This window comes from Sebastes fasciatus, chromosome 10 (genome assembly GCF_043250625.1).
Source record: "Sebastes fasciatus isolate fSebFas1 chromosome 10, fSebFas1.pri, whole genome shotgun sequence".
Lineage (NCBI taxonomy): Eukaryota > Metazoa > Chordata > Actinopteri > Perciformes > Sebastidae > Sebastes > Sebastes fasciatus.
This window is the reverse complement of record NC_133804.1, coordinates 28,126,175-28,154,130: the sequence shown is the minus strand read 5'-3', so window position 1 is coordinate 28,154,130 and position 27,956 is coordinate 28,126,175. Positions and strand designations below refer to the sequence as shown.

Here is a 27,956-nt window from a genome sequence, read left to right as displayed (position 1 = left end):
TTGGAGGGGAAGCTGTGAGTGTGAGCATCTGTTAAATGACTGGACTCTAAAATATGGTGAGTCTGGGGATCATAACAACATATGGCTGTGCCATGTTTGTGTTTTATGTAATTAAAAGGCATGATTTTTTTTTTAAGGAAGGCAAACTGGCTCACAGCCTGAGCAGCCATATGGATACGCATGGCACTGGCAAAGTTGACTGTAGTTATCAAAGCCATTATGTTTTCAGTATAACATTGAATATGAAGAATGGGGATAAGGCTGTGCTATTCTAGAAAACAAAGAGCTCTTCTGTCTCATTTGATTCATCTGTGTTATTTTATTCATCCACGTACAGCTCTGTATCTTGTAGTCACATTCATATTGGACAGTTCTGAGCCTCACAGTGTACATCTGATGCCGGCGTTCATTGCCAATGCGGAAAGGTAGTCTGCTCTTTATGTTGCTAGGCAGAAAGTAAGGCTGTGGAGGTCTGGGTGGTGGATGAGTGTGTAGCACATCCAACGTTAATGCAGGAGACTGATATTTAACGTCCTTCAATTATTGTTTTGAAGCCTCGCCATCTTGTTTTCTGCAGCCAGAAGTGACACGAGATGGTGGAGCAAGTACAACCTAATGCATTTTTAAGCGACCAAAATCTTATAATTAACTTTCATTACTGAAAGTGTGAAAGGGTTAAAGTTGTAAAACGAAAATGCGGACAACTCCCAGACCGGACAACGCCTTGGTAGCAACATATCAATCACACGGTAGCCATGCCCTAAAGCATCCCCTGCTTTATGGTCTATTTGACTCTGAATGGGACCATAATTTACTAAATGAATATCATGCTGTATTGAAGAAGACTTGAAACTAGCGATTGAGACCATAAACTCATGTTTACAATGTTTACTGAGGTAATAAATCAAATGAGAAGTAGGCTCATTTTCTCATAGACTTCTATACAATCAGATTTCTTTTTTCAACCAGAGGAGTCGCCCCCTGCTGGCTGTTAGAAAGAATGCAAGTCTCAGACCCGGAGGTTGCTCAATGGTATCATTTTTGTAATTATATGGATCATTTCGGAATGCATTGACAATTTTGTTGTTTGGTTGTCAAAGAATTAAGACACCCACTGGACAAAAAAAATGTAAGTTGACAACCTCCACATTTGTTTTCATTAGTCTCCATTGTCTCTCCGTGTCTCCACTGACACTCATGACTTCTTGATGCGAGTCTGGGGGATTCCCATCACTCTGCAGAGCTGACGAGGACTGCCAGACAAGTTGTGAGATGTCTTCAACTCTTAAACTGTACATAACTCTACAGGATGGTGTTTTGATAAATATGAGAACATATTGTCACCATGCTCCTCACATCTGTAATTCTCCTACAATTGAGAATAATTTGCGGATTCATATTGGTGGCCATGTACTTCATCTACTGTCCTCATCCACAGTAAACGATCCCATCATCTGTGATATGATTGGATTCCTCTGACAGCTTTGTTCACCAAGCACCCTGATTAGCAGTGACATGATTGGTATCAATCTGGGATGAGGGTATACTTTGTGTGTCTGAGTGAGTGTGTGTGCTCTCCATATTTGTACCACCGTGTTGCATTTGTAGTCGCGGTGTGTTCGTGCTTGTATGTGGATGTTTGTTACAGGGGATAGAACCGGGGGCCAGAATTTAATTTCCTTCCATATAATTAGTTAGTGTGTTTAATCATGTCTATCATAAGGCCTATTGGCAGACTGATTCAATGCTTCCCTCTGCTACCATCTGGAGCACACACACACAGCAGCCCTGCCACTCCATGAATCCATCAGTGAGCAACCACTACTGACTGAGTAATTAATGAAAGGACCGAGGGAGGGTTGGAGGATACACTATCTGGGTTCCCATCCAATCCATATCAACAAATAATGCTTCAACAAATCTGGAAATTAATGTAAACAGCACAAATGTTTGACTGGAAATTACCCAAAAATGGTTTCCCATTTGCGTGACACAACATTTTTGTTGATAAAGACATCACAGAATGAGTCGTGATGGAGACATATTGGAAACACTGAATAAACAGCGATGTGCTGTGGCTCCTTTCATCTCAACACTACTTCAATTGATCATTTTGTAGTGTTTTGGTCAAATGCGGCCATTGTGAGGTAAACGACAACAGAAATAACTACTTTCCGGATTGCCTGCGAGCCTCTTTTAGATTTATATGCTCAACACAGAAGACAGAAGCAAATCTCACTTCAATCTTACAAGAAAACAAATGTGTTCGATAAGGAGTTTCATGGTGTGAGTCACCAAATTGCTGCATAGCTCTGTCATCACTTTCTATAGTGTGGGATGTATATAGGATCCAATTGTGGGAGAGTTAAACTGCTGGTAAATGTATAGTTACATCAATTTTGGCTTTATTTATGAGTGTTATTGTTCCGAAGTGGAACTTTTTCTTCCGCTAAGTCTCTAATCACAATGTCTTACATTTTAACAATCAAAGGACTAAACTCCAAAGACATGTGACAGCTGAAAAACAATCCAAGTCCAACAAGTCCTTCAAATTAAACTACAATGACACATGAGAAAGACTCCAGAATGACACATATAAGCATTTTCTGATCATCGATCGTCATTTGTCTGTGACCAAAAACCATCACTGATCATTGTTGGAAAACAAATACATCTTATGATGTGACAGTGAGGTTAAGGCACAAAAATTACTTGGTTAGATTTATGGAAAGATCATGGTTTGGGTTAAAATGACTACTTTATCGTCATGGTTACAATAACAAATAATTGGTTATGGTTAGGGGAGGATCACGATCATGATTAAAAGGATCCAACGCTGACTGTCTGTTTGAAACAAGAACCATCCGTCCACCCTGACTTCTTCTCTTCGTGGACTTTGTCACTCAACAAAAGTGGTTCTCAAACTGAGGGGCCGCATGTCAGGGGGTGCACGCGTGCCCGGTGGAAAATGTGATGAGCAATTAATGTTTTGACGTTGGAATCATTTTCACGGTCGAACAGTAAACAAATCGTCTCTTTCCATGGTAGCAATGGTGTTCATTCAGACAGGTAGTCTGTAGTTTGACAGAACGGACAGATATTTGACAAGGACAAAAATAAAAACAGACGATGCTTCGGAGGTGAAAAAGACAATCTGCTCATCTGAAGGTCATCAAAAGAAATTATGACAAAGTAGGGCTGCACTGAGTAGTTCGGGCGTGAACATGTTTCTTCCTCCAAAGGGGGGAATGACAGAAAAAGTTTGAGAACCACGGCCCTACAACAACATCTTACATCATCTTACTTCCTTCATCACCCCTGTCATAAATACAATGGCTGCTAGAGGGCTTCTTGGGAGGAAACTTTCGGAAAACATTTGGTAACCAAAACTTCCCTTAAATATTCAAAGCCGTTGCACTTTTGCATAAACTTTGAATCCGCTCATCTTTCCCATTTTTTTGTCAAGCAAACATACTGTATTGCTTTGTCTCGTAACTGCTAGTCTGCAGTTTAGATTGAAACATACCAAGAAAGATGAGCAATGAGAAGGTGAGTAAACAAAAACATCACTGGGGTTAATGGGTTGAAGAGGAAAACTGAAAGAGGGAAGAAAAGTATTGTATGAGAATGAGAACTGGTGAAAGGATTCAAAGGAACAAAGGAAGGAAGGAAAGCAGAAAAGAGACATGCAACAAGACATTGAGAGCATGGAGAGATGAAAGAAATAAAAAAGAAATGGTGGTCTGCTGGAGAGAGGAAAGCAAAGGACCAGATGAGTAGTAGAGGAGAGGGAGGTTGGAGATTGAAAAGCCAAAAAGTAAAGAAATGAGAAAATAAGTAAAAGACAGAAGAACACAGGAGGGTTGAAGGATGAGCGGTAGATGTAAGTGGATTAAGGATGGATGTGTTGGGAATGAAGCCAATGCAGGGTGGATGGACATACTGCACGTAGCCTTCATGCAGTAAATGAGGATTTGCACAATACCGGGCTTGGACTTGCAAATGATTCCTCTGCTTTTAGTGATGTTCAAGGGTACAGGAAGCCATGTGCATGTTTTATAATTAGAAGGCCACCGCTTACCGAGATACATGCAGTCGAGGACACCAAGTGGCTTTCCATCCAAGTCCTTTTTTTTGCATATCGAATTAGACAAATTGAATATAAACGCACATTCGCTTGAAGTGGATTTAGGAATTTTATAACTCTGTTAAATAAACAGTGAGAAGAGATGGAAACATTTGTCTGATGTTGAAGTTCAAGTCAAATAAAGGCAACACTGCGAAAATCTAATTTGATGGTTTGTGCAAAAGAATAGAAGTGTCTCTGTCTCTCGCTGAATCTAACCACTACTCTTTGACGATTGTGTGAATGAGTTTAAGTAAATTCTACGTCAAAACTAAATCCCATCACTGTGATGAAAAATGCGACTGTTTGGGGAACCCTGTCTCGCTAAATAAGTTAAAATTTAGACAAAGCTATTGACATTTTCTCCCTCCTGTCTCGATTGGTCATGACCTTTAATGAATTAGCCACATCCTCCCATTTAAGGAAGCAGGGGGGCAAAGAATGATGGGAATCTGAGTAAACCATTTCAGGAAGCAGGCTATCATGTCTTCATTGCTCTTCCTTGCCACTTTGTGCATATTGGTGCAAGGCTTTGAATGCTTGATCGGGGAAGAAATGGCACCGTGACATTATTAATCTTTTTTCTCTATATTTTCAACAAACACTTGCTAGATATATATCTGGCTCTGGCTGTCCATTCTTGGAATTGTGGTAAACACAAAAACAACTGAAGGTAAACATCTGCAATGACAAAGACACACAACAGTGCAGGTAAGAAACATGTGTGTGTGTGTGCGCGTGCACAGCCGACACAATGTTCTCACCTCTCTCTAAGGCGCTGTAGTCATAATTCAAACAAACGGCCATCCTGCACTGCATTGTGGGTAGGGAAGCGTGAAGTGTGGAGGCGTTTTACGAGGGAGAAGTGAAAGGAGAGGGTGACAGGAAGGAAAAAAGGTAAAGAAGTAAAGCCATGGTTCTTTTTTAGTTCTTCTTACACTGGAATAATGTAAGGTTGTATTGTTGGAAGAAATTACATATTACATTCCCTGAACACATTCTTCCAAAGCACCTGGAGGTGCTAGGGGTGTGTAAATGTTGAGCATGGGTGGACTCAGTGGGGGAAAATGAATTACATTTTGTAACAATAAAAAAAAGTGGGCAAGAGAGCGAGAAGGCAGGCAGATGGAAAACAAGGTACAATATGAGGACGTGATGGCGGCAGAAGATAAAGAAAAGCGTGTCGCTGTGGCCACTGAGGTGTAATGTGAGGGCATATGAAACAGCTGTATCTTATCTGATGCGTCCATGCGTCTCTGTAAGCCAACTGCAGCTATATGCCTCCCAGCATGACTGACTCACACATGTTGTGATTTAAGCGTGACTGTAAAGTGTACACAAAACAGCGTCTGTGGTTGATCCCATTTATCTGTCTCTTCTCACTGTAAACAGAAAGTAGAGTATGACCTGTATATAGGTTTCAAGGATATAGGTTTAAATAGCAGTCTGACAGAATCTCATCATATTATAATACATCAAATATATCTGCATGTCAGAGGAAAAAGGTTTTTTAAGATTATTCTATTTTAGGATCAGTCGGCATCCTCCGGTTGTGAAGTGCCTTAAACTTGCATTCTTTCTAATAGCCAGCAGGGGGCGACTCCTCTGGTTGTTGAAAGAAGTGTGATTGTATAGAAGTCTATGAGAAAATGATCCTACTTCTCATTTGATTTATTACCTCAGTAAACATTGTAAACATGAGTTTATGGTCTCAATCGCTAGTTTCAAGTCTTCTTCAATACAGCATGATGTTCATTTAGTAAATTATGGTCCCATTTAGAGTCAAATAGACCATAAAGCAGGGGATGCTTTAGGGCGTGGCTACCTTGTGATTGACAGGTCACTACCACGGCGTTGTCCGGTCTGGGAGTTGTCCGGGTTTTCGTCTTAGAGCTTCAACCGTTTCAAAGTGTTTTTTCACTTCATGAAAGTTGATTGCAACATCTTGGTCGCCTAAAAATATCTTATTCAGCGTTCGGTTGTACTTAGCTCCACCCTCTCGTGCCACTTTTGGTTGCAAAAAACCAACATGTCGACGGCCAAAATGTCGAACTCGAAGCTTCAGAACGGTAGTCCACAAACCAATGGCTGACGTCACGGTGACTACGTCCACTTCTTATACACAGTCTGTGTTTAGGGTACAAGTTGACTGGGGTTGACTGCATCAGGCTGGTTGAGGTTGTTGTCACTCATGGCTCAGAAAAGTATGTATAAAAACCTTTAAATATACTCTCCTGTATGCCAGTGAAGACCTTTTCAAACTTGACAACATTAACATTCTCAATGGGCCCGGCTGTATTTCCTGTTGCAATGTTTGTTAATGCAGTAGCTGACAGGAAGTAAACTTGGACCAAAGCGAGCAACAGAATGGCAATGAAAAGATTTTAAATTTGAACCTAGCCTATGGTGTGTTAGTGTATGACACTCTATGCTAACAGAGGAGAGATGTGTCATGTTCAACATTACCACCTGCATAGTTAACTTTTTTAATGATTGCTTCTAATCTTTACTGTTATTTGATTTTTTATCTTTATGTGAATATATTTAGTGTTTTTTCATTGTGTGAATTAATAGTTTATCATAATTTTATGTTTTTATGTTTGCAAACCAGCTTGCCTCAAATTGCACCCTGAGGGAATTGAATGAGTTGTGACATCAACCATTTAAACGAGGTCTCTGCAACACGTGAAACAATGTTTTGAGTTGTTGGATTTTTTTTTATTTTATCTGAATGAATTCACCAGTGTCCTTGGGAAAATCGCACGAGGGGGTAAATGTTATTGTTGAACATTATGCACATAAACTCTCGCTATAATTGCTTGGCTGTGAGAATGTCTCTTTCAGATAGAACATGTTTTAAAGATATATTTCTATCTTTGACCCCTCAGAATGAACAAATCCGGCACAATCCAGTTCATATAGCTTGTTAGCTGTAGTCCTAGAGGTTGTTGGTCACAGAGACAGAGTCTAGGTCAAGCAATAGGTTTTACATCCGTGTTAAGACTGTACTAGGTAAAGTGGCTTAACTTTAGTGGCTCAAATAGGCAGCATAAGTTGGGATAATTTAAATCCTCAGAAATCATTTCACTTCAGCTCGCTGCCCACACCACAAACTGTAATTTATTCATCTTTTGGTCTTATGGCGGAGGTGGTGGTGCAAAGGGTCAGTCAGTTTCCTGTTGATGGAGAGCTTGCTTAACACTGTTTATGTGTATTTCATTTTTGATTTGTCACTTCATGTGCGCAGAAGGAACTTGCTAACCTGAACCGCCAGATGGTTTGTTACACAGAACCATCTGAGAAGCCGTCATTGGAGCGGAAACATCTTTTCCATCGAGAAAAGCCTTCAGTGCCGTTCTTTGCTCTTCTTTCAATGAAGAAATACCCTCCAGCTCTGATATAACTGATGCTATTGCAGCTACGCTAACCTCTTCAGGAGCTGCGATTGTTGTTTAGAGTCACCTCTCTGTGCGTCGTTACACACCGAAGCCACGCCCGCCAGTAGCTCCTCAAAGGACGCTGACTGGCCTTTGGTCTGGCTTGCCGGCCACAAACGATTTTTTAAAGGTATAATATGCAACAGTTGTCGGTCGGTGTTTGTAAACTCATTCAAAGTTGGCCAGTCGTCCTCAGTTTAATGAGCTGAGAGGGAGAGTGAGAGAAGTGATGGCTGAGCGAGCTATCGAATGAACAGAGGTGTTAATGAGAACAAAACAGTGAATTAGAGAAATGAAATGTTAATTTGTTATTGTTTCACGACGGTTACGTTCTAAAACACAAATAAACACCCACTAACTCTGCACACCTCCGTACAACCCTGCGGGAAGGTGCCGAGTTGCCAGATTTTGAATGAATGTAGGCGAAAGGCAGGCTGTCCTCTCTGCCTGGTGTGTGTGTGCCTCGGTCAAACTGACACAACAATAGCAGCGAACAACAGCTGCTATAGCGATGTAACAAACCCATTCTCATCCGTCAAATATGGCCGCAGAGCATCTAAAGGGGGACTTGTGCCCTTCGACGTATAGCCTATTGCTTGTGCCTTGGTATCAGAAGCCGAGAGGCGTCATTTGACCACCTGAACGGGCTGCACACCCTGCGTGCTGTTATTGGCTGGGGGTTACACTCCCAAAATAGGGCCTAAAGGCTGTTGGCAGACGCCCAGCAGCGTCCAAAGTAAAGCAAAATAAGAAGAAAAGAGAAACTACGGGCAGAGAGCTGCAAGGTCTCTGCAGAAACAGACACTGCCACCCACTTTTAGTGGGGCATAAGTGATGATTTAGAGCAGGGTTGCCCACACTTTTTCAGCATGCGAGCTACTTATAAAATGACCAAGTCAAAATGATCTACCTACTATAAAAATGCAAAACATATATTTATTTATAAATATATTGAGTATTCTTTATATGTACAATATATGTTGGTGTACCTTGCATAACTGCATGAACCCATATTGTACAATATAACTGTACATTTTTTGTCATTACCTTACTCTGATGACTTGCACTGAATGGAATCAGCCAGGGATGCATAGTCCGGACAGTAGCTGCTGATAGCCAGCCTCAAGCACACTTCCAAATGATCATCAGTCAAGGTGGAACGGTATTTGGACTTAATAATCTTCATGTGGGAAAAGGCTGACTCGCATAAATAAGTGGAGCCGAATAATGCAGTCAAGGAGGTAGCACATTTCCTCATGTTGAGGTACTTTTCCTCTGTGAGTAAGTTACAGAACTGTCCATGAGCCCTGGACTTAAGCTGAATGTCAGCTTATAGTGTCAAAATCTCATCCTCCACTCCAGATGAGTTCAGGTGAAACAGTGTTGCAATTTGTTGGCTGACGCCTATTTTAAAAAAAAATTAAAAATGATTATTTTTTATTTTTTTTATTTTTTTATAAATGCCATGCGATCTACCCACACTACCTTCGCGATCGACCGGTAGATCGCGATCGACGTATTGGGCACCCCTGATTTAGAGGGATCATTTTTGTATCAGTCTATACATTGTTTTCCAAGAAGTTGTTGCATATCATACCTTTAAAGTTTAAATTTACTTGAAGCCTGACGAAATGGATTTTTCGTGTGAGATGTGCTCCCACGATTCCCGCGTAATTCTTGTGAGAATCCAGCTGCCGTGCAAGGTTAGGAACTCGCCACCAGTGATCACACTCGACACAGATTACTTGGAAAAAATGTGCGATTCTATGGCGTCTTGTTTTTCAGAAGGAATCAGACACTTTTTCCCTGCTGCATGATTTTGTTATGAGCTCAGGAGCAGCGAGGAAAGCAGATGTGTTAGATGCCAAAAGAACAACGTTGTTGGACATTGACTGGTGCGGTTAACATGATGACTTTTCTGGCAAGGCAAGACGAGACCAGACAAGACGAGACAAGATTAGATCATAGAAAATCAGATTAGATAAGATTAGATGCGATAGATAAGCATCCAGAATATGACGTACGGCAGTAAAAAAAAAAACATAAAACACGGAGCGTATTACAGGAATTTTGGCTCGGTGTTTTCTAACTCTACATTTACCTTTATCATATGTAGTTTGACTGACAGGTTGAGTTTAGGGGGATGACAGGACCAGCAGTCAGCACAATGTATAGGGGCGCACACATGTACACACACAAACACCTCCACATAGATGTATGGCGTATACCTGTCTCCTTAGGTTAGCAGAAGACCACAGTAATCGTATTTGCCAGGTTCTTGGCAGTTTCAGCAAAGCAGTCAATCTGATAGCGGGGTCGACAGGGTCCATGTGTGTGTGTGTGTGTGTGTGAAGAAGTGCAATAAATGGATACTATGCTAGCCACCAGGCAGCATGAAAGGGAACAACCGAGAGAAAGAGAGAGAGGGATGGAGACCATAGCCTCTGAGAAACAGAGTGAGTGAGACAGAAAGGGCGAGAGACATAGACGTAGAGAGAGAGAGAGAGACAGAAGAGAAAGTGAGAGTGAGGGGGGAGAGAGATAAAGTGAGGGAGGGGGGGGGAGAGACATACGGGAAAATCAATGCTGTGTCCACCAGGGACAGAATGTCATGAAGGTTTTTTTACTCTGTGGCATAATGGAGGGCTGGAGCCTTTTACTGCAGGAGTCACCTTGTCTAATGGAGGTAGGGATGGAGGGATGGAGGGGGGAGGGAGAGGAAGAAGGGAGGAAAAAGTGGGAGAGAGAAGTGAAGGGAGGTGGCTAGTTGGAGCTGGGAATGGAGGGATGGTGCGGAAGGAATGGATGGAGAGCAGAAAAAAGGAAAGAAAGAGGGAGGAAAGATTGATAGACGCCGGGATAAGAGAAATAAGAAGAATGAAGATGTGATGAGCAGGAAGCGATGGAAGACAGAGAGAGAGGAGGAAAGGGAGCGATGCAATCTGAGGGGAAAGGAAAACATGGAGGGAGGAAGAAAGGATGAGGAGATATAGGGAGAAGAAGGAGGATGTGGAGGTGCTGTAAAACGTCAAAACCCGAGGAGGAAGAAATGAATGATCTCATTAAGCCTGAGTCACTCAATTTTGGCAGAAAAAGTGAAAGTAAAATGAGTCACTTTGTAGGTCAAAGCAATTCAGTGCAAAACATTTTAACGGAGACAATTTTACCGTCAAATATGATTGACACGACTTTATAGCGTTGGCAGGAAGTGAAGAGCCGCATCTGGCAATACAACGTTAAGTGTCTGCCAGTAACTTCTATTCTTCTCCTTGAAGCATTGCGAGCTTTTGTTAAGTGAAAAACATTGCTGTTTTACTTTAAATTGATGTTTATCTCCTTCAGTAGATTATGTGTTTTTTTCATTGTGCAATAACATTAAAGGAATTTTATTCTACTCTAAAAAGGGACTGTGAGGGCAGGAAGTGGAATATATCTACTGTGCAAAGTCTGGAAACTCATATTGAATTGTACTTGCTGTATATTGGAGGTGCTCAGCGGGACGGCCGTAGGAGACTGTGGTTATACTGGGCAGCTCTCAGGTGTAAATGTGTGTAAATGTATGAATGTGATGCAGGGAACTACCGATAAGTACTGTACAAGTACTGAGTGTGAACTGGTCGCTGGAGAGATGCCAGTTTGCCTCTTGGGCACTGCCGAGGTGCCCTTGAGCAAGGCACCAAACCACCAACTGCTCGGGGCGCCTGTAAGGGGCAGCCCTCTCGCTCTGACATCTTTCTCATTAACGCATGTATAGGTCCTGTTTGTGCATGTGTGTGTGTGTCCTGTATATAACAGAGTGAAAAAAATTAATTTCCCCTCGGGGATTAATGAAGTGCCTTTCTTTCTTTCTTTCTTCTTCTTCTTCTAAAGAGCTCGCATGCTCGGCAAACAGCCCAGTCACCAGGAAAAATGTTGGCATTGGACGTTTCTGCAAACCACGGGTACGTTGAATGCCAACGTTTTTGCATTCGGTCAGAGCAAGTGACGTAGAGTTTAAAGAGCGAAAAAAGACACACCGGGTGGTGTGGATGGACAAGAGGTTTTCAACCAGGAGACCGCTGTTCGTGTCCCGTGCGTCATGTTACAATCAGTTGTTTGTTTGTGTCCCGTGTTCACAACATTCAATGTCATTTTCACTGTACAAATGTAGTAGTTTTAAGCCCAGTTCTTTCCTAAACCTAACTATAGTGGTTTTGTTGCATCGTTACGGTTGTTACGTTATGTTTTTATGTTGTTATATTAATAATTTGAACACAAACCATGATCTTTTTTTCTAACCAGCGAACCTACTCTGGATGAATGCAGGTTAAAGATATGCAAGGTGCTGCAACGTTGCAGCTAAGATGTGATTTGCTCTGCCGTTTTCTGGCATCAAACTTCAAATAGTTGTGAAATACCTGAGAGTCTGAGGTCAAAGAGGTGAGGTGGGGCGCAGCGTTTAGTTTGGATTGTGTCCGATGTGAGAAGGGAGAGTGGATCAGATGATCAGAGGCCAAACTGAACTCAAAGGGTTGGAGCCCAGCCATGAGAGCTGACACTTTCTCACTGACACACACACACACACACACACACACACACACACAGTACAGAGTACAGAGTACAAAGTACAGGCACTTTCAGGTCCATTTAACTTAAGAGTAATAATCTCCTGTGGACTTTGGCGGCCATATTGAACTTACATCACACTTGGGAGAGGAAACTAAGCAGAAGAGCACATTTGCCTGTCGCCTAACTCTGAATTACTGATCTGTAGCAAGACGCATATTAATCAATTCACAGATTGCCCAATGAAAAAGTGCTGGAAACACATAAATCATCACAACTCAAGGACACATTAGTTAATATTTTAAGGTGATATGGATGTACTAGTAATAAATTCAAGTGCTTGTTATAATTATCTCCACCAGGAGATTGCGTATTCGGGGTCGTGTGTGCATCTCTGTTTCTGTCTGTCTGTCTGTCTGTCTGTCTGTCTGTCCACGGCTAATCTCACATAGTGCTAAGAAAACAATTTCACCATAACTTCTATTTTGAAGCTGTTCTGGAGCTTTCAATCATATTACATGATCTTCATTGGCATAATGGAATGGAATAAATGATGATTTATTTTCACCCAGCACTGGTCCAGCAGATAAATATGACAAATACAGTCGGCATGCAATCAAATATGACCCATCTTTGCATCGGTGATTGCGATGATGATGTATTTACTTCCAAGTTAAAATCCATTTTTTGGAACTTTTTATCTTATTCTACTAACTCAATGTCTTCTCACACATGGCTCATGTTCAAAAAAGTGTTATTTGTTCACATCGTAGTGGAATCACTGCTGAAGACAATCTGTGTTTGAAGATCCCAATCATCTCCCTCTCTTCTCATTTAGCCAAAGCATATTGTTTATGTGTTTGTTTTCTTGTCAGCCGACAGCTCTAGTAGTGAAATAAAGCTTGTGCGGCTTCCAGAAGGACGGGCTATTATCTTTTTGCATCTTGTAGTTATTATGCTCGGCTCTGTTTTTCTATCCTTCCCTCTGTCATGTCAGTCATGACTGATGAAACACAACAGCAAACTTTAATTTACACTGAGAAGATTTGTTGAGCAAATCTGCTTATTTTTTCAGCATAATGCAGCTTTATTGTCCCATACATTTCTATTCTGTTCTATTCTACTCTATCTCACCCTATATCGAACTCTGACACATTGAGGACATTGTTTACCCCCAAGAGTCTGTCTAGTAGTTTCCTATGCAGCATCAGGCCGGATTGATCAGCCGTTATTGATGAGCAGCATTGATCAGGCAGCCTATTGATCACACTATTGGTGATTAGGACGTCATGAATAAATGACAGGGGGGTATTGAGCGTTTGACGTGAGGACAAAAACCTCTCCGGACAGGAAGAGAGGAGAAAGAAGAAGAAGAAGATGAGAAAAGGGGGATTATGGGGTGGAGGTTGAAAAATGTTAAATAGAGTCAGGAGGAAGATGGAAATAACAGACACGTCATGTGAAACTAATCTAAACCAAATTTGTGATTCAGAAATGAGATTTGATGTCTAGGAATAACACCGATTTCCTCCAATGCTCTGTGATCAAACCTAGAATATGCACACCATGTATACCGGTTAAATTTATGTTCCTAACGTACAGTTTTCCCCCTTTACATAGCTTTAATGTTGGAAAAGTCATCTTATTCCACACTGTCAGAGAGTATAACCAGTCCTGTCTCACGGCAAAGCGTGTAATAGACCCACCTGTCCACCGGAAGAAAGCGTGTCAATGTCACGTTTTGTGTCGCTGAGATGTGAATATTACAGCCTGCATGAAGGTGTAGTGATTGAAGTCTAACTTCAGAGCTAGTTGCGTAGTATATACAGTGAGAAAGACCACTTATGGGAGACTTGTGGGAGGATGAGGAGGTAGATTCAATTCAGTTCTATTCAATTCAATTTATTTTATTTTCAAATAGCGTCAAAACATAACGGAAGTTTTCTCAGGGTGCTTTTCATATAGTGCAGGTCTAGACTGTAGGTCATTATGTAGTCCCTTGTCTGTGTCTCACCTGAAGTATTTATACTGGCAATACGTCTCGTTGGATCACGCTGATGACGGCTTATAGCTGAAACACATTCGTTCACGTTTGATTGCCCAGAATAAACCAAAAAAGACTCTTTATCTGTGAGTGCCGGTGATTTGTTTCTTCAGGACTAGACCGTACTCTATAATTTAGAGACCCAACAAGAGGTCCCCCATGAGCATGCACTTGGTGCGACAGTGGCAAGAAAAAACGTGAAACTGACACGCTATCCTCTGGTGTACAGACGGGTATATTAAACGCTTTGGTGTGATATCGGGTTGGTATAACATATATATGATGTTTACACTAAGTGAAATATGTAAACCACAGACTTGCTGCTTTTATGGCTGCAACATTACTTTAAACAGAAAGATTCCTGGGCATCATATTGTACACATTTCCTTCAAAATTCAGCCTCCTGGATGAGTTTGTGCTAACTGAGCCCCCAGCTGGGTCAGTGAGATTTAAGGGGTTAAAAAAAGGAAACATTAAATAAACTACAGCAGCAATTGGGATCAACTTTTTTTTGTGAGATGATAATAGAAAATTGGGCTCAATAACACAAAGAACCGAGAGGAAAAGATAGAGGTGACGGGTGAGGCGGGAGAAGGAAAGGAAGGGAGTGATTGCGCTTACAGGTTCTTGACACTTGTGATTCCTCTGAAAGCTTTCCTCGGAACCGCCTGAATCTGGTTCTCGCTGAGGTCTCTGGAGAGAGAAGGAGAGAGACACCGGACATTAGTTGAGGTATTCTGAGCACTCAAACATATATGGAGTCAAATGATAAACAAAACCACAAACATTTGATCTACACCACACACACACACACACACATACAGTATACACACACACACACACACACACACACACACACACACACACACACACACACATACACAGAGGTGATTACGGTACAAAGGCACAGAAGGAGGAAGAGATGGGGAGAAAGGGAGAGAGAGGATGATATATGACATTTATGATCAGTGGAACAATTTGGTCCAAAGAGCTTCAAAGACAAAAGGAACTATCAGAAATACTGCTGGCACGAGTCCATCTACTGCCTTGAAGTGTGTGTGTGTGTGATTAATGGAGAGGCAGAGGCGTGGAGAGAGCGAGGATGGAGGAAGAAAGAATAAAGGACCAGAGTGTGTGTGTGTTGAATGTGTGTTTTTAATGTGTTTATTCTACTAACTAAAGCCCTCAAACAGCGCAGGGTTGCTCTGGCGGTTTTTCTGAGAAACCCGAGAACACACACACACATTTTAATACCACCATCATGCAACATGTATGCTTTTCTCCCCCTCAGGTTTTTCCTCTTTCTCTTTAAAGGAACAGTGTGTAGGATCTGGCTGTATCTAGCAGTGAGGTCTATATAGCACTGAAGCCAAGTGTATTGGAGAGCTACTGTGTCCAAAGCGATAACACAACTGGTCCTCTCTAGAGCCAGTTGGAGCAGAGCCAGTGCGTAGAGTGTGTGTTTACGTGGGATGTGAGTGGTGAAGCAAGAGAGAGAGAGCGGCGGTGACGGGAGAGAGTAACGTTTGTTCTGGGCAACTGTAGAAACATGGCGGACTCCGTGAAGAGGACCTCTCCCTATGTAGATATAAACAGCTCATTATAAGGTAACGAAAACAAAACGATTCTCACTTTAAGGTGATTATACACTAAAGAAAACACACTTATTAATATTGTATTCCATTTCTGCCAATAGATCCCCCTAATTGTTACACGCTGGTCTTTTAACACACACCGCACAAGCAGCACATATAATACAACAGCCCGCTAACTTTGTTTTTCCTCCTTTTTCTTCCTCCGTAATGAATACCGATATGAGCCAAATGATTTCTGACATGACACAACAGCCTGGCCTTAACTCTATTAGTGTTGTTTGTTGGGGGGAGAAGGCCTGGCAGGCAAACCGGGTTCAGAAAGCACAATGTAATTAGAGAGGTATGAAATATCAGACAAGCTAATCACCCTATACTCCTGCCAGTCAGGCCCGAGTTAAAGACACACACACACTAAACACACACTGAACACACATGTGCTAACAAAGCCAATCAGCGGCAGCACACAAATACATGACCACGCATATTAGATAGTCGACACACACTCGGATAATCACAACTGACCGCTTTCTGTTTGACCTTGACACACACACACACACAGTATACACAGCATGGAAATCAGCCAACCTCTCTGTGGAGAAAGGTAATTATGTACCAACCATATTCATAACATTTTCCTGTCACGCACTTAAGAAACGCAGCCTCTTATTGGCCAATTTTCACAGACAGACAATCACACACACAACCACACACACACACAAACCCTCACATACATACTGTATATGCTTACGCCGCCTAATTTACAGCCACGTTCACGTACACAGGAGGAAAATTGGTTGTGCATTATTCCAGAGCCAATCAACTTTTATTAGGGCTGTGAATGTTAATTGGCGAGCCGTGCTCGGAAAACAGAAAACTCATTTCCTCAAACTAACAAGGTTTCATCGTTTTGGACGTTTCCCTTTGAGCCCTGTGTTTTCTGGCTCATTCCTTTTGTTTGACAAGAGATGAGCGTTCCCCGTTTTTTTTTTTTTTTTTTTTCTCCCCAGGCCTTGATGGGAAAAGTATGTGCCTGGCATTGTGTACTCTTTAGGCAAAGAAAATATGTGCTTTTATGAGCAATTTTGCTCAGCGATTGCGGTAACGAAGGAGCACAAAAAAAGGCGAACGTTTGACAGACAGGAATGGTGTTATGATATTTTAATGTGCAGCACAGCCGGAAAATATTCCTTATGTTTACACTTTTTTGTTTTGAAGGTTTTGACACATTTTGGGTTGGGATGGGATTTCTTTCTGAAAGGTTTTCTTTCTTTCTTTTTTTTCTGTCTTTGTTGCTCCTATGATGACGTTGACAGAGCAAATAGGAAACAGATAGAAAGCAAAGCTGTTATCACTCCTGCGCTCCTTTCCCTCTATCATTCTCCATTATCTATCTATTCTCTACCTAACTGTCTAACTATATCCATAAATCTATCTTTTTTATCTCTATGATTTGCATGTCTTTTATACCGCCCTGCCCTTTGAGGACTGCTGACAAACAGAGTGGAGAATGATTACAAAAAAAAAGCAGGAGGACGAGAACAAGATAAAGAAAAAAGAAACATTAAAAAGTCATATTTCAGAGGAGTTCCATGGCTAATAAATCTTTTATTGTTTTGTTTACCCAGCATGATATTTATTTGTTATTGCGTCTAACAGAAGGAAAGCCATCCAAGTCAAATAAAAGCTATTATGAGACTGTGTGTCTGCCTTTATGACTCCAGCTGAGTGACTGACACCAGCTCCGGGAGTCCACCGTTTAGGCCGTCATAATAAAACTCATATGTCACAAGGCTTGAATTGAGTTTTCATCATACGCGTGGTTACTGGTTGTCCATTTGTGCAAGCTGTTTTAGGGTTATGGAAATGCTTTGGGTGACATTTTGGGAGGTGTAAACAAAAGAGGGACACCTCATCAACATTTTATTGGAAAATAACACATTTGATTTTAATGAGTACGACAGGATTCAATTAGTGAGAAAATGGTTGTTTCCTATCCCTAAAATGTGTTTATAGTTAAGGCCTTTACAAAACGGGGAAGTGGAGAATAAACAACACGAAAATGCAAAATACTCGGCTGCGAATATTATATGTGTACGGGTTTTATTGTGAAAGGTAAGAATGGAAGGAGTGGATCTGGTCAGCGCCGCCTTTGTCAAGTCTGAAAGAAGTAATAAAGTTTGCTGGCCGGGTTCAGACTAGGGAGCAGCACAACGTGATTGGTAAATGCCTTTATTCGTGGTTTCGAAAAATACGAAAAATCTACCTTGTTCCCAAAAAATGTATTTGGCGAAAAAGCCGCGTAATATTCACGTTCTGTGTGAAAGTACTCGTGACAAAAACAACAGTTCGAAAAAATCTACTGACCAGACACACAGACAATTGTATTTAGGGCCGCAACTAACAATTATTTTCATTGTCGATTATTTAATCGATTAATCGATAAGTTGTTTGGTCTATAAAATGTCAGAAAATGGAGAAAAATGTCAATCGGTTTTTCCCAAAGCCCAAGATGACGTCCTCAAATGTCTTGTTTAGTCCACAACTCAAAGATATTTAGTTTACTGTCATAGAAGAGTAAAGAAACTAGAAAATAAAAAAAGCAAACAATCCAACTGTCATCACCTTTTGATTCAAATGTTGCTAAAACCTGACTGATGCACAGACAAAACAGAAAATACAAACATTTGTTCTGTAGAATATCCAAAACTATTCTAACTATGTCAAAAAAATGTGTTCACATAGGACCCCGTTGTTCATAGAAAGAAGCTGATTGAGAAAATAAGCTTTCAGGGACTTTAAAGATGCAACGTCTGTGGCTGCCATTTGGCACCGTTTTGATATGACCTTATGTTCTAGCAGATATTAAAAATAACTCTATATTTTATCATAATGTATTGTTAGTGTCTGAACCCATTCAACATCCAGAGCTGCTTTATGTTTTCATGTAAACAGTCGTCCTCCTCCCATCTCTCTGTGAGTCATACCTGCCGACCTTTAGAGTAGAGCGAAGGCTATCACCAACAGGAGATTGGCCTGTGGTCCTTGAAAAGGACACTCACTGATAGACCGACCACACACACACACACACACACACACAGGAACAAACATGGCTCATTTGGATAGCTGGATGGTTTGTACACCAGCCTGTTCCCATATTTCAATTATTGGATTTAGCCATTTTGGTCCTCCTCTATTGCCACAGCGTTGGAGGCAGCAGGCAATTAATCTCTTAAAAATTCTATTAAAGAGACGGATGGCTGTTTGAATTATACATCAGTTCTATTAGGATGACAAATTCTGTAAATTATAGTGATACTGATTATGAAAACAACTGCACATCTTTGGAGGAATCGGGGGATCTGGAGAACCGCATGGAGACAAGACAAACAGCGCAAAAAGTTCACAAGAGTTCAAGAAAAGCTAAGTTTAGTATTCGTGGGTACAGAGAGGACATAAAGAAGAAGAAGAAGAAGAAGAGGAACAACAAACAGCAGCAGAAGAAGAAAACATAGCCTTCCATTATCCATCCCATGTTTGTCATGGCTCCCTAAGTACTGTATAATTGATTGAATTTTGACCAAATGTCTTCCAGACCTTCCCCTTTCACCACACAGACCCCCCACCCTCGGTTAATGTTCCCCCAGCCAAGGCCTCTCCTCTCTGGGCACGCCGACTCTCCTTGGCCCCTAGAAGTCTGGAGCGATTGAGGATGACAGCGAGATCGTCTTCGGGTTGGGGGGTGGTGGTGGTGGTCGCGTTGGTGTGTGAGGGTGTGTGTGTGTGTGTCTGTGCTCCCGGCGATCACCTCCTCCATATTAAGTTCCATTATTCATGTGAGGAGAATAATAACAGTCGCCAGGTCACCCTTTGCCACTTCAGATATTACTGTTAACCCTTTAACACACACACTGAAACACACACAGTGCTAAACAGTGTCTCCTCGGATACTGGTGTTAACCCTTTATGCACACATTGTGCATGCAAACACACAACAAACACACAACAAAAACACACACACACACATCTATTTTTCTCTCGACCAAATGAACTTTTCTCCCAGGCTATGTCACCCTACACTTTTTTTGTGTAACAGTAGACACCAGATATTAGATGGATCCGCCCTCAGGCTGGTCCAGATATGAGCCAGGACCACTCTGAACCATTAACCTGCCAACGGGGGGAAGTGGAAACAGGCCTGTTTGATTTCACATGACTTTGTGTCAGACGGCGTCACAGGAGGTCTCAGTTAGCCAGAGATGACAAGGAGGGCGGCAAAGGTGTGTGTCCGTGTGTCAGGTAGAATCTGTGTGTCTCTGCGTGACACAAACAGCAGGCAAGTGAGAGTGGACCTGGTGGCATGCATCTTTGTGTGTGTCTTTTATTAAAAGAAGAGCGACTGTAGAGGAAGAAAGAAAGAGGGATGACCCTTGGCTGGGCTCCAGGGGAGAGATGAAAAAGAGGAGAGGAGGAGGAAAATTGAGGGAGAGGAAGAAAAGGGATGAGGAAGGAAGACGGGTGGCACAATTTCTTTTTTGAAACCTGAGAGACCTTCAATGGTTAGCTCAGGCCTCTGACTTCTCCTCTCCTTGTCTTCTTTTTCTTCTTCTTCTCTCACTTTCTTTTTCCACTCCTCCCGCTATCTCACTTTCTCTCTCTCCGTCTGTCTCTTTTTCTCTCCCTTGGGGGCTGTAACTGCATTTAATATTGTTCCATAAAGAGAGTAATAAATATCGACTGCTGGCTAGCTCATATTCCCCTTGTTTTTTAAGGCACTCTACTGTAGGGTAAGACCAAAGTCATGCAGCAGATATTACAGCCTGTACTGTAAGAGTAATTTAAATATCCTGTGCTATCTGTAACCTTTGGAACTATTAACGTGTCCTTTATACCGTTTTAACTTACTGTTAAATGCGGCCTTTAAGACACAATGCATGTATGGGAAGCTTTTCATGTCTGGGAGAGCAGATTGTTTACATTCACGTGTTCTAGGAGCTGTACAAGCAGAATAACTTGTTCAATTCATGTTACGAGTTTAAATGGTGACGAATGCTATTAAAGCTTTTCCCTCACAATGAGCACAACACTCCATTGATACATGAATGGATTTTCCCGGAGTACTGCCCGGTAACTGCACAACGAGTGTAAGCATGAACAAGGACGATGAAAATGACATGATGAGACTACAAAACCGAAGGAATCCATCGGTACCAACCATGTCACACTAGCTTGCCACGAAGGAGGCTAAATAACGCACCTAATTTGCACTAAATCTTGACGAGGAAAAGCTGTCATGGCCATCTTGAAAAGGGGTCCCTTGACCTCTGACCTCAAGATATGTGAATGAAAATGGGTTCTATGGATACCCACGAGTCTCCCCTTTACAGACATGCCCACTTTATGATAATCACATGCAGTTTGGGGCAAGTCATAGTCAAGTCAGCACACTGACACACTGACAGCTGTTGTTGCCTGTTGGGCTGCAGTTTGCCATGTTATGATTTGAGCATATTTTTAATGCTAAATGCAGTACCTGTGAGGGTTTCTGGACAATATCTGTCCTTGTTTTGTGTTGTTAATTGATTTCCCATAATACATATATGCTTACATTTGCATAAAGCATCATATTTCCCACTCCCATGTTGATAAGAGTATTGAATACCTGACAAATCTCCCTTTAAGGTACATTTTGAACAGATAAGAAATGTGCAATTAATTTGCAATTAACTATGGACCAACATGCGATTAATCGTGATTCAATATTTTAATTGGCCTAATATACAGTATATATGTATTTGCAATTGCATTCTCAATTACGTTTAGAGGGAAATGTATTTTCTCCGGGATTAAGGCAACACTTTTAAACAGTTTTATGTACGTATTTAATGTTGTAAATGGGAACAAAACAAAACAAGAACGCAACAAAACTACTAGATTGGGTTTAGTAAAAAAACGTTAACTTTAAATTTCACACGGAGCACGAAAAGCTGTTTCCTCGGCGAAAGTCTGGTGTTTGTTCAACCCATCCACCACGCCGACATCCTCCCTACGCGGACTTCCACTGACTATCATTACATGACATCACAAACATATTTGTGATATGTCAAAAACTAACGTAATCCTCAACAAAATTCAAAATGCAGTTTTGTTGTATGGGAACGTAATATTCCCATATATACTGTATATATATATATATATATATATATATATATATACATATATATATATATATATATATATATATGCAACAGCAAACTGGGAGGTCTGCTGTTAAAATGTGGCATCTGAGTGGGAATAACTCGATTTCAGTCTTTGTATACTCTAACTCTTATTTTGTTAGCCAAGTTGAAAAGGAACTTATAGCAACTTTTTTTCTGACCTTCATTTATCCTGGGAAAACATACCGACTATAAATGCTGCCTTTTGGCAATGCCACAGACGTACACTGAAGCTCCATGCATTCAAAACTGGAACCTTCCCATTACAACCACGGCCTTCACGTCTTGGCTGCAGAGTTACTCTACTTGAGTGATTCTGACTTGTGCCAACAAACTGGGGGGATGTACTATCCAACACGCTGGCAGTGCATTGCAGACAGTAGGACTGCAGGGTGGGACTGACGTTTTGGATATTTTAAAGCTTTTTCATTGCCAAATTCTGCTATTGATTTGGGCTCAAAATTGATGATGCTCTACGGACTAAAGGGTATTCCATCTTCACATTTATGCCTTTGTTTGATTCTTCTTATCGAGTTAAGCACGTTTCTTCCAAACTGCATGTGTTCCCTGAATGCTTGCTCTTTACATAACAGAATAAATGTCATTTTTATGAAAAATGTTGCTGTAAAAAGTACTTCCCATCAGACTCATATCACCTCAAAGTTTGTCCTCTTTGTCCTGGTGTACTATTTTAATGGAGGTCACACAGAATGGTCCTCCTTCCATATTTCTCCCCCTTTTTGCCTTTCTCTTTTCCAGTCTTTGTAATTCCTCATCAGTCTCTTGACTCGGTGCCCTTGCTTCGTCTTGTAACCCCCCGTCTCATCCATCCTCCTCCTCTATTCATCCCCCCGCTCCGCTCCCTGTGATTTAATTAAGTGGGCGCTTTATGAATAAAAATATTGCCCCCCTCTATTGATCACGGTGGACGGGAGGATGACAGCTCCGGCTGGCTGGGACGGGACGGGACAGGACAGCCACTCTCCTAACTCACTCCATTACACTCATCTAACTAAGTGTGTGTGTGTGTGTGGAGTTTTATCAGTGTGTGTGTGTGTGCGTGGACAGGTGTGTGTGTGTATACGAGTGACATTGTGTATGGTTGTGCGTGGGTGTGTGTAGATGGTAGAGTGTGTGTTTGCAAGTGAAACAGCCATCGGGGAGCAGTAGCATCTAAATCAAACTAAGCATTCTCAAAAGCTCTCATGGGCCCTGGCAAATCCTTCGTTAGAGACACAAACACACACCTACATAGACACAAACACATGCACGCATTCCTCAAACGCCTCCGTTGATACATACACTGCATCAGCATTATAAATGGACATTGTCTGCACTTTTCGTTCCTCTCCTCTCTCTTCCCCGCTCTCTCCCCTCCTCTACCCATCGCTCTCCGTAAGGCTGTAAGTATCTATTATGTTTTGTCGATACTGTAATTAAATTGGACAGCTTAATGCAATTCTCTGTGATCCATAGGCCTTTATGGATATAAAAGCTTTTCTGGCCCCGCGCCCGAAAGACGTCCAACAAATTTAGATGAGTTACTATTGGGGGGGAAAAAAAATTGTTGGAGAGGTTAAGGCAGCGGGGGCGCACACATGGTCATTTGTAATTGGCTAATTCACTTTAATGTCCCTGACGCCATTTTGTTTTAATATATTTTCTTATTTGAATTGTCATCCGCGGGACTAAGCGATATTAGTACTCTGCCTCTCTTTCCTTTTTTTTCCTCTTGTTAGTCCGTCCTTTTCTTCTGGTGCTTTAGCTAAGCGATATTGCAGGCTCTTAGGACATTTATAGAGCTAATAAAACTTCAGCAGCAAAGGATCAAGAGACGACATTAGAATGGACGCAGAGAGGAGAGATAGATGGAGGGAGGAGAGCGTGGATTAGCAGGGAAGGCGAGAAAAGATAGAAACATACTATAGGGACGGGTGGATAGACAGATTGGAGACAGACAGATTAAAGATATCTCTTTGTCTTTCTATTGGAGGAGATTTAGCATCTCACATGTACATCCAACAGAGAGAGAGAGGGCGATGCCAAACTGCCAAACCACAAGTTGATCACTATTAATTCCACCAAGTCCTACAAAACTAAACCTGTGAGCTTTACAAGTAATGAGATGGATGTATGCTGTAGTATAAAGTCTTCAATGATGTATTCATTTGAAGAAAAAAGCTGCCAAAACATAAACAATATGCATCTAAATCAAAGCAAAATACAATAGCTTTAGTATTCTATTATATTCATTATTACTGACATGACAACAGCTGTTTGCTGAGAGATGATATCGCTGCTTTCAAGTGTTGTTTTTCTCGGCTTATCTACTGTATATTCTGAGAGGAAAAGAAGCCAAGGAATTTTCTCTCAAATCACAGAGGACTATGTAATCCTTCAATTAAGATTAAAATATGAAAATCACAAAACGTGGGTTTTACCGAAAGAGCAGGGGATATCTTATCTACTCTGTAACATCAAGAGGATGCAATGCCAGCTACATGCAGGGAGTTAGGTGATTTCTTCATCTTCTACAAACTTGACAAGAATAATAAATCATATTGTGTTCCTGCCAGCAACAGACAGTTGCACTCCATTGATACATGCAGTGAGCAGGCTGGTCTCATACACCGATCGTAGCTATACCTATGAAAAGTAATGCACTGTAATTCATATATAGCCCACAAAATAAATGTGTTTGTAATCCACCTAATTGTCAACCAGGATATATAAAGAGGGGCAAACGCCGCATAGTGAGGAGGATGGGGTGGATGGGTGGGTCTAAAAATACCAGACTTTGTCTCAGGAGACCGGCGTTCATGTCCCGTGTGAAACCAGAAGTCAACGTTGATGTATTTGTCATGTAACTTACGTTAAGTAACGTCACTTCGGGTGTTATTTTAGGCCAAACCACGATCTTTTCCTAAACCTAACTAAGTAGTTCTGTTGCTTGGATCTAAGGAAGTTGTTTCCTCTGAAGATGGAAGTTTATTTTGAAAGGACTGTATGCATGCAACGAGTGGAAATTGACACGTGTTGGTGGACATTCATAAGAAAACAAAAACGAAAAAGGAGGAATAACTTTTTCATAAGATATCATATGAACCGTTGTATGAGAATACGTTGCAGTGAGTAGTTGAACTTATTACTTAGGACTTATTTTCATGTCGCTTCTTGACCGGCAAAAAGCTGTTGAACTTGCCAAAATGACAATCAATGCATTTATTTACTGGAGGTCTCTTTGGCATTAAACTGATTGCTGTGCTCAGTAATCATGATCAATTACTCCAAAGAGAATTTCCATTGCAACTTTGATCCTAAGATCCTTTTTTTTCATAAAGCCTCACAAGCACACTGACATTTGACTGAGCTTCATTATCGACACCTAAGTGGAATAATTGCAATGCAACGCAATGCAATACATCTGCATCAAAAAGATAAACCGGTAATGGATTCTCACATGTGAAAGGAATGATCCTCAGTGAGAAATGGATTTGAAGCATTACGGGTGATGGAGGATTTAAGCTGAGGATTCTCATTCGGAGAATGGCCAAAGCTCCTTGACTAAATGGATTTGTTCTTTTGGGAAATTGTTCAACCAACATAAGGCTGTTTGAGAGCTCCTGTCTAAATCTCCCATTTGATATGCCAATCCTAGCTTATCTGCAAGGTATGTCAATTGTAGAAATGAATAAAAAAAACATGGATTAAGATATGTTGAATCAAAAAAGTGAAAATAAAAACAGAATACACAATTAAAAACAACAAAGAGCATCATTTTAGCAGGAATAAATACCGTTCTTCTCCTGGTAAATGGCTGGGGAAGCCTTTCAAGTAAATGGGTGAAGTGCATTAATAAATGGATGATGTAGGAACAGAAGATTGGTGCTTGACATTCGAATGAGGATGAACCCGACAACCCGTTTACTGAACGGCTGAATCAGTCGTCATGGACGATAGAGATGGACGTGTTTTGAGGGAGATGGATTGTTAGAGAGACTAAGAGGAGGAAGGAGGAAGCTCTAGGAAAAGAGGAAAGACAAGGGTCGACAGGCGGCGAGGTGAAGTAATGAGGAGATGGTGAAGATGGTGACGGCTGATAGAAGCAACAGGGATGAGTGTGAGTAAGGAAGGAAGGAAGGACAGGGAGCCAACGGGGGGAAAAGAGAAAAAATAAAGAGTTTGAATAAAGGATAGAGAGAAAAAGGAGGGTTGATGGAGGTATGGAGGGAATGAAAGAGGAGGAGGAGGAGGTGTGAATAAAGAAGCTGACTGTGGCGTTTTGCCTTTATAAGCATCTGGGGAGCACCTCAGCACCCATAAATAATACACCGCAAATTAGCAGATTGGACAGAAGAAGGGGACTGCTGGAAGTGTGTGTGTGTGCATGGCACTGAATACGCACTATGTGTGTTTTGGGTGTGTGTCCATATTAAACATCATGTACTGCATGTTCAGTACAGCCTCAGTACAATGTGTCTTTGAGGTTATCAGTGTACGTGCCCTATGCGTGTGCGTGTGTGTGTGTGTGTGTGTGTGTGTGTATATGTAAGGCATCTCTCTGAGTTCTGATCCGTCTCTCAGCAGGTCAGCGTTGTCAAGGTTACCGCAGGCCATTTTGCTGGTGGGCCAATTAACTTTTAGCACAGAAACAGAACAGAACAGCGCAGGTGTCTCAACGGTGCCGGTTTTAGAGAGTGTGTGTGAGTGTGTGTGTGTGTGTGTGTGTGTGTGTGTGTGTGTGTGTGTGTGTGTGTGTGTGTGTGTGTGTGTGTGTGGTGTCTAAGTGTATAGTATTGAAAGAAACCGACAAGCAGAGAGAGGATGTGTGCGTGAGATGAAACAAGACGGCGTGTGTGTGTGTGTGTGTGTGTGTGTGTGTGTGTGTGTGTGTGTGAAGCGAGAGAAAAGAAACACAGAAAGCCTTTGTTGTCTCTGTGTTTGGCAAGTAGCTGCGTGGCCTTTCATGATGCTGAGAGAAGAACACAATTGAGGGCGAGATGCGAGCAAATGTGAGTCTGAGCCCAGCAAGACGTACTGCAAGCGAGTCAAGCTTCCTGTGTGCCGAAGATGACATAATGCGTCCCCTTGTAAAGGTTGACGCTGTCCCTGGTGTGCAAAGAAAAGTTTCTCGAGTCACTTTCGAGCCCAAATCTCATTATGTAACACGAGAACGTCTGAAAGCTGATCTGATCTGAAAATTGCCTGACACTAAATATCTGAATATTGTTTACTAATAATTGTTCCAACTATTTACTGTAGTACTGCAATTAGCACGACAATGGAGCTCTAGCATTAAAAAAGTCATGACAAAGGAGCTCAACCCTTCGAACGTTGGGTTCTTTTTTGCTTGGTTTTCATTGTCTTAGCTGGGCATGCCATGTTGTGGTATTTTAAAGTTCAATAAACTACTCAGAGATGCCATGATGTGCTGATACTAAACATCTTCTTTTTATGGAGAGTTTAACACAATTTTGCCAGTAGGTTCAAAAATGTATCAAACATCTCTTGCAAGGTAAATTTGCACAATTAAAAGTCATAGTGATGTATTTGAGAGTTTTACAGATAACAATCAGCTATAGATTATTTTTGATGTAGAACATTTCTAAATCTGATGATTGTGAAGCAGAGCTGCACGATTTTGAAAAAAAATATCTAATTACGATTATTTTGACTGATATTGCAATTGCAATATGATTTACGATAGTAGAGGGAACATGAAAATGATTATGGTGTGATGTTTGCGGGGATTTGTACCAAACAAAGATGTTTTCTTAAGTCTGTAGAATATGATGTGTAGGCCAGGACATCTCTGCAGCACCACAATATTTAATTTAAAATGGTATTTGGTGTTTGACACACATTTCCCCTTTAACATATTGCAGTTTCGATCAAATTTCGTTTAATTGTGCAGCCCTAATGTGTGGCAAAATCTGAATTTGTAAGGAATGTTTTTTATATACTTTATATGCAGATTCATGGATGTTTATCCTA

At 41.3% G+C, this 27,956-nt stretch overlaps 1 protein-coding gene across 1 annotated transcript in view; it reads right to left on the bottom strand.

The window, feature by feature from the left end:
- The window catches only part of slit3 (slit homolog 3 (Drosophila)), a 303,920-nt gene that overhangs the window by 129,032 nt on the left and 146,932 nt on the right, over positions 1–27,956 (bottom strand). The window contains exon 5 of the mRNA XM_074649244.1: positions 14,774–14,845. Coding sequence (XP_074505345.1) covers positions 14,774–14,845 — 72 coding nt within the window. The remainder of the gene's footprint in view (positions 1–14,773; positions 14,846–27,956) is intronic.